We start from the raw sequence: 8319 nt of genomic DNA, 5'->3' as shown, positions 1-8319 counted from the left end.
TCACTTTGCATGATGATTACTATAACAGTTAGGTACGACTTAGGAAGCGTTGCAACTCTATACTCGTTACTAAAGTGTCCGTACATTCGTTTTTTTCAACTATCCTATTCATCTGATTTTATGAATACTGATTCCTATTACAACCAGGTACAATGTCATAAGCGAAGCATCTCTATAATCAAGTCCTAAAAATGTAAGTACGTACTTAAACAGTATCATCTATTTAAGCACTTTTAGTTTTGACACTCCACAAGTGTTAATGCTTGTTTACCTACCTTTTTAGATCTTCGATTTTATGGATTTTGTCATCCTTGTTTATTCTTAATTTTCTATCTTATATGATTTCACAAAGCTTTATTTCTATTGGACGTCATCTTCCTATTCTACCATAATTGAATATTCTATTGAATTTGTTGACAACCCACAAAAAGCCTAATATTGGTCCAGAAAAACCATTTTTAAAAATATTTTGAAGCTTCTTTAGTTTAGGGGCAATACTCAGGGAGGGAGGGGACATTGGGCTGTTTATTACACTGGTCCCCAAAGTTTCATAATGACATTTCTTACTAATTTCTTAATAACTTTAGGGACTTTTATTGAATTTTGAGTGTCCAAACGTTGCAACCACTATATGTAATCTACAGAAGAGGTTAGTGTATCATCTTTGGAGATGTACATCAATTTGTCTGCCATTGTCTTATCCCTTTAGATCTAAGGCAACATGGAAATTCAAAAAAGGAAAAGATTACTCTAGTATTTTTAAAAGCGAAGCTTATCTATAATTAGGGTAGGTCCGGTCGTCCGTCAGGAACAGATAGCTTTTTTCGTTAATTTAGCATGTTAAAATTGTCCTATAGATTTCAAACTTTGCATAGTGATTCCTGTTCGGTACGATTTAGAAAGTGTAGCATCTCTATAATCATTACCAGAATGCCCGTACGTCCATTTCAAACTAATTTTTATGTGATCTAATTATCCGATTGATCTGATTTTTGGTATATTGATGCCTGGGACAACAAAGTACAATATTATAAGCGAAGCAACTTTATAATCAAGTCCTAAAAATGTAAGTATGTCCATAAACATTATTCTGTATCAAGCAGTTTTTTCATCAAATTTGCATACAATTTTGCTTCAACTCTTATACATTTATATTCTAAATATTAAGTTCTGTCACTATACAAGTGTTAATGTCCGTTTGTCCTACCGTTTCTGTGCTTCGCTTTTATGGATCCTTATTAGTTTATTGCATAAATGGAGATGATGTTATGAAATTGTCCATCATATGTAGACATTGCCATATGACCATCATTGACTAACAAAACCCTGGGATCTAAAGGGATTAGACAATGGCCGATAAATTGATGTACATCTTAAATGATGATACAATAAATAATCTCTTCTGTAGATTGAAATTAGTGGTTGAAACGTTTGAACACTCAACTTAATTAAGCAACCAATGAAAATTCACTTAAGTCCTCAAAGTTGTTAAGCACTAATGCACTTCTACAATGTATATTGTACAATATTATGTTTATTCTTTGCAAAAATGTGTATTTACTGAAGTTCAGTGTACTACAGAATTGCATTACTCGCTTATTTGCAGCTTATTCCGTAATTTTAGAAAATCAACAGTACGCTGCTTGATTTATAAGATATTTTATGTAATAACTGTTCGAGAACGTAATGATATAAATTTTCTCGCTTTTGTTCAATTAAAAAATTAAAAACTTATTTTAATATATAAAGAGTTAAAGACTCTAGGGGGCTAGGTGTCGCTTCGGGTACTAGACCTTTCTCCACGCACCTTGAAACATACATACAAAACTTATGATTGCGTTGTAAAGTGTCCAATCACCCATCAAACATCCAACTCTCTGAGATGCACGACCTTTGTCTGAGAAGTCCCAACTGTGCATGGTAGCGAGTTGCGTCTGTTTTGGGCTAAGGCATTCTCCCCACACTAACTATTTACGTTGCGCATCTGACATAGTAGCAGTGGGAACCATTTTTAACGTCTTTAGTTATGACGCGGTGTCGGACCGAGATTCGAACCTATCACCTCACCGACGACGAGCGGATGCGCTACGTTTGAGCCACGGTCGCAGGTTATATTTTAATATATAACTAAAATGTTCTCAAAATCAAAATTAATGCTTTGTAGTTAAAGTTGCTCCCTTTGAAGGAATATTATTAACCTTGTTAAAATAAAAACATAGTTTAAGGACATTTGGTTATTCTTCTTCAAAAATTTCCATGAAAGGTTTCGTGAATTAAATATTTTATTGTTCTTTCCAGAAAATATATAAACTTATTTGAAGAAGGATAATAACTTCCATAAAAAGAACCATCCTTTCCGTACCGACAAATTTATAAACAAAAGAGTCGCATTTAAAAATACTCTGAAAAACATAATTGCATATTGTTTAATTCAAAATATAAAGTTATGTCGCAGATTTCCATTAGAATTTCAAGACTGTCCAACGGGCTTTCATAGCAGATACGCAGCTACTCTAGAAACCTGTGACGTTAGCGTAAAGCGTAGCGCATGTACTGTCATTGAGAAGGCCATAGGTTCCAATCTAGGCCGAAACCATGACATAACAAAAAATGTTAAAAGTTGTACATGCTGCTGCTGTTACATCAGATTAACAATATTAAGGGTAATAGTCAGGGATAAGGGATAGGAAACCTGGCCATTAATTAGGTCCCGGCCTCGATTCAAAAGGGATATTACAACTTTTACTAATTCCTAATTAAATGTCGTCACTGGCGGACACTCCCAAGTAGCTATCGCTCTAAACCAATAAGGATCGGCCTGTTTTGTATCAACCAATAGCCAATTGGCGGATAGAGATATAAAAAACGCGGCATCCAAAATTGAAGAAAACAATTTAAACCGCCTGCACACACAGCTATTTCATTAGCGTTGATAACTGTTTTTTTAGGCCTAGGCTTGAAATAGGCCTGAAATAATATTTTCCTATCTTTCCCATCCCTTATCCCTGGTAATAGTAGAGAGAATGCATTTGGCTTTAAACTCATTATTATGCATTGTTAGTTGGGGTACAACCCTTCTTGTGAAATTCTTGTTATGTTAATTAAATAAAAGGATTCCAAAAAAGCTTGGAGAAATAATTTTTCTTTCTTTCTTTATTTAACCATTTTTACCAGAAAAGAACAAAAATACTTTATTTGTGATGAATAGAGGCTGTGCCTATTAATCATTTTTATTCTTGTTTTATAGACAATTTATAATCGAGACAATGAGACTTGTTAAAATTGTTAATCTCCATAAAATTCACACCTATTTTAAATAAAATTGTACCTTAAAACTCAGTCAAAAATTGGGACAATTTACATGTTGATTCTTTGTTTAGTTTATAAAATATTACACCTTATAAAAACTGAATTTATGCAACTGATATCAATTACCAGAATAAATTATAAATTATAGGTGTACTAATAATTTCCTAAATTGAGGAAGTTTAAATACTAATCCTTATAACAAAGTAAAAGGATCTCTGTCTGTGCGTATCAAAGGATCTCGCTAACTGCAGAACCGATGTGGTTCTTCTTTACTGGGTAGCTTCTCACAAGTCCTGGGAAGGTTTATAACTATTTTGGGGAAAGTTACCACAACCATACCAAAAACATCGTCGCATGATTTTTTTATACTGATTTGTTTTTATTTATCTGTCTATGTGTACAGCAAGATCTCGGAAACTACTGAACTGATCTAGTATCCACCTCCTTTGTCAGACAATGGAACTATTGGCTGTTGGTGAAATGATAGCACGCATATTGATCATGCAGACATTTAAAGTTATATAGGACAAATACATTGAAATGAAAGGCTAGACCTGTATATTATAAGGTGTTAATCCCTATTCAAATACAGGTCTCACCAAAATCAATGAAAACTAGACATAAGCACTCTCAAAGTATTGTGTCTGGACATTTAGTCTTGAAATTTCATTAAAATGGCGAGAAATCAATTGTTAGTCTTGCTTTTTGTATAAAAGGAAACAAATTATTCGGTATTTTCAGAGTTTTAAACAAAAGCTACTACAAGCAACACATTAAACAATCTTAACTACACAGAATAAAAATGAATCCAATTATTTTATTCTCCTTCTTGTCACTGATTGGATGGAAGTTATACCAGAGATGGAAGCTGCCCAAGAACTTTCCACCTGGACCTAGCAGTCTTCCTGTCCTGGGAGCCATCCATCATTTATCTGATAATCTACTCATCAGTTTTCTTGAGCTCAGATCCAAGTATGGAAATATCTTTGGCTTGAGGATTGGACCCACTCCAACAGTTGTCATTTCTGATTTCCATACTTGTGTCAAGGTGTTCAAGGATGCCAACTTCTCAGCCAGACCCACCTACTTGACTGAAGTCATGGGCAGTGTCATGTCCAGGCCAGAGGATGATCCCAGCCCAAACAGAGGAGTTGTATTCAGCTCTGGTAGAAATTGGGATGAACAGAGAAAGTTTGTTCTCAAGAAGCTGAGTGAGTTTGGCGTTGGAAAGTCAAGACTTGAAGAAACTATTACTGAACAAGTTGAGCTTCTGGTCAAGGTCTTGAGAAAAGATTCCTCTAAGGGATTGGTTCACCTGGGTCAAAGATTCAGTGTCTCCATTGTGAATTCCATTTGGAATATTGTAACTGGTTCACAGTTTGATCTGGATGATCCCTTGGTCCACAGCATCTATCAGGGAATTGACAAATTCATTGACTCACACAGACTTATTGGTGTGTTCATGGTCTTCCCTTGGCTCAGACATATCATCAACTATCTTGGTGGTGCTCTCAACAAGATGAAGCATGATGTCAGAGATATGATGAAGAAGATTGTTGATGATCATATCATGGCCACTACTGGTTCTGAAACAGATCTTGTTGATTCTTATCTTCACAAGATTGAAGAAACTGAAGACAAAGGATCTTCATTCTTTGGAAGAAAAGGCAAAACCAATCTTGAGCAGAATATGCTGGAACTTTTTGGAGCAGGAGCCAACCCAGTATCTACCACCCTGTCCTTTTGCTTTCTGTACCTGGCCAAGAATCCTGAAATTCAAAAGAAGATATCTGATGAGATCCAGGAAAATATTGGATCATCTCGCATCACAATGGAGGATGTTCAGAGACTGCCCTACACTAACGCCTTCATCCATGAGATTATGAGAATTACAGCAATCAACTTTATTGGCACTCCTCACATGAACTTCAAGAATGCCAAGATTGGAGATTATGATGTTCCTGCTGGAACTACAGTCTTCTCCTTCCTCTACTATATTCTCAATGATCCCACCTACTGGAAGAATCCCCAGCAATTCTGCCCTGAGAGATTTATTGATGAGAATGGAAACTTTGCCAAGGATGAAAGATTGATTCCCTTCCTTGTTGGACGCAGGCAATGCCTTGGCATGGCTCTGGCTCAATCTGAGATGTTTCTGTTCTTCAGCAACCTTGTCAGAGAGTTTAGCTTCAGTGAGGACATGAGCTCTCCTCTCCCTGAACCAACTCCAACCATGGGATTTGTCATGGGATGTCCAGCTTATCAAATTAAAATCAATGACAGAAATTAAACACAATTTGTCATTGGTTGACAGGGAAAGGAAATCTCAGAAAAAAGTATGAATCTCATCAAAATTCCTCCAGTATAGAATTGTAATTCATCCAGATTAAAAAACCACAGAAATAAAAAAAAATAATATATGTATAAACTAAAGTATATGTAAGAAAATAAACATAAAGATTTTAAAAATATCCTTACTTTATTGTTAGTTGAATTTACACTGCGAACCAAAAAAAATAGGCAAATCTGAATTTTCAGTATAGCAGCTTTATTATTCATTTAGGATGATTTCATTATAAGTATAAAAATCTTCTGCTTTAACGATGCTGATAAATAAAAAAATTAACGGTTGAAACATGTCACCAAAAGATGCATCTACATTTAATATTTACAGTAAAATCATCCTAAATGAATAATAAAGCTATTCTGTAAATTCAGATTTGCCTATTTTTTTGGTTCACAGTGTAGATTAGAGTAAATGGGTGGATAAAACTTTAACTTCTAAACATTCGTTGGATAAAATTCGGTTCTGAACTGCACTGAAAAAAAAACAAAAATTTAAATGAACAATAATTTCCGCACCCTTGGATAACTGTGTAGGAAATCATGATTGAAATATATATTATCTAGTTCAATAAACTCCTAGGGGTGAGACTGCTGTTCATGACACTCTAACGTCAGGTCCAACAACCCAGGATAACTCAGGGGAGCCAAACCTCTCTTTTTCCGACCAATAACTCGGGGTATTAAGTTAAGAAACACACACCAGACAACCAGATATTTGGAAGTCCTCACTGTGCTTGGTAATGACTTGCGACTGTGCATTCCCCCTACTCTAATTATTAATGTCGCACACCTGACATAGCAGCAGTAGGAACCAATTTTAACGTCTTTAGTCATGACACAGTTTAAGCCGAGATTCGAATTTATCACCTCCCCGACGACGAGCAGATGTCCTATGTGTTGAGCTATGATCGCTGGTTTTAGATAAATATACTGGGGTGAGTCAGAAAAAAAATAATTTCCGATTTTCTGATACAACCAATAGGAATATGGAAAAAACAATTATAGGATCTTGTTCTCTATAAAAATATACATTAAACTTAGAAAATGTGTTTTTGAATATTTCTGAAAACAACGGCGCTATTTAGAGCATAAAGATTTCAAAAAGTGTGTGTGATGACTTTTTCATCTATTATTTTGTGTTTTTTTTAAAATAGATTTATTTCTAATAAAATATTTCTGCCATTCTAAACAGATGACCAAACATATTCTTTATTCATTAAAGTTTTTGGATCTACTGCAGTTCATGGTAAAATATTGCTGGTAACAAATATTGCTAAAAATCTATAAATTTTTAAGGTTGCTAGCTGCAAAACGGCTGACCGTACAGATCATGCCAACACACTGTTTTAAGCAGCATAAGAAGGCCTACAAATAATCTGGAATAACCTTGGATCAATAATGCATAATTTTCTCGCAGTGCAGAGAAATGCGTGAAAAAGGCCTTTTTCTGCTGCTTAAAATGGTGTGCGGGTATGATCTGTACGTTCAGCCGTTTGGCAGCTAGCAGCCTTTAAAATTCATAGATTTTTGACAATATTCGTTACTAGCAATATTTTACCGTGAACTGCAGTAGATCCAAGTTTTTATTTAACAGATTCTAAATATTTAACATCTTAAAAATACAATTTATTTAAATAAAATTTTCACAGTATAAATCAGATTATTAGATGATGACCTGATTTAATCTTCAAAATCCCCGCCCCCTTTTGACAAATTATGCTTATATTTTATAATCCGTCATAATAACTTATAATCAAAATAGGGTATAATTTAAAAAAAAGCATTTTTATAAAAGAAATTCAAAAACTTTTTGTCTTTAGAGATTTTTTTGTCAAATGAAAAGGTTTTATTTTCTTTATACTATAAGCTACATTATTAAAGAAAATTATTTTACTGAAAACGCATCACAATCAAGAAATGTGAAAAAATGACAAATCGCAGTGTTTTAAAAATGCTTTTGTGAGGATCCAAAAAGCATTTCACCTTTTAAACTCATTTAGGTACTTTTCTTAGACCTTTTTCTAAATTAATATTGAAATTCTACAATCTTTTTATACAAAATAGAAGAGTTATTTTAATTTTTCTTGATAAAAATTTTTCAGACAAGGCATTTTTTATAACCATACACCTATCATAGAGGCCACATTTTTAGAGATAATGAAAAACACCTTTTACAAGTTTGTACAAAGAACAAGGACATATAATTATTTTTTCTGGTTGTTTTTGAAAATTGGAAAACTCAGTTTTATTTGACTCACACTGTATATACTTTAGTAAAAAAAACTCTCTACAACATAGGTTAATAATTCTTAGGATGGGTGTATGCCCAACTTGTATTTCATTTCTTTTATTGAATTGTTGATATTTCCTTGGTTCCAATTATAACAAGAATAACAGCATTCAAAAACCTGAGCTTCAAAATGGCATTTTGGCTACAAATATTATGACTATATATGTACAAGCTTTTGTCACAAAGTTCTGATCAATTAATAGTTCTTTTATATACACAATACATAGCAAAGCATGATTTCTCAGTTACTTTCAATCATATCAAATCACATGAAAGTTTGTGACTGAAAATGGACGAACAAAATTGTATCATATCTAATTTATCAAATTTCATATTGATCCTTCAGTTCTATGATTCTTAAAATGCAAAAAGAC

At 33.7% G+C, this 8319-nt stretch overlaps 1 protein-coding gene across 1 annotated transcript; it reads left to right on the top strand.

The window, feature by feature from the left end:
- Positions 1-4054: 4054 nt before the first annotated feature.
- LOC145312738 (cytochrome P450 2B1-like) lies at positions 4055-5772 on the top strand. The gene has a single exon (XM_080151989.1). The coding sequence runs from the start codon at positions 4112-4114 to the stop codon at positions 5597-5599; it is 1488 nt and encodes a 495-aa protein (XP_080008115.1). The 5' UTR covers positions 4055-4111; the 3' UTR covers positions 5600-5772.
- Positions 5773-8319: the final 2547 nt, after the last annotated feature.

The sequence above is a fragment of the Acartia tonsa genome, chromosome 2, assembly GCF_053477335.1.
Source record: "Acartia tonsa isolate MP-2025a chromosome 2, ASM5347733v1, whole genome shotgun sequence".
In the NCBI taxonomy this organism is placed as follows: domain Eukaryota; kingdom Metazoa; phylum Arthropoda; class Copepoda; order Calanoida; family Acartiidae; genus Acartia; species Acartia tonsa.
Note: the sequence above shows the minus strand (reverse complement) of the source record. Positions and strands in the feature narration are given on the sequence as shown.

Bases quoted from the DNA above. Each gene is read 5' to 3' on its own strand.
- LOC145312738 (XM_080151989.1), top strand. From the start codon at position 4,112: ATGAATCCAATTATTTTATTCTCCTTCTTGTCACTGATTGGATGGAAG.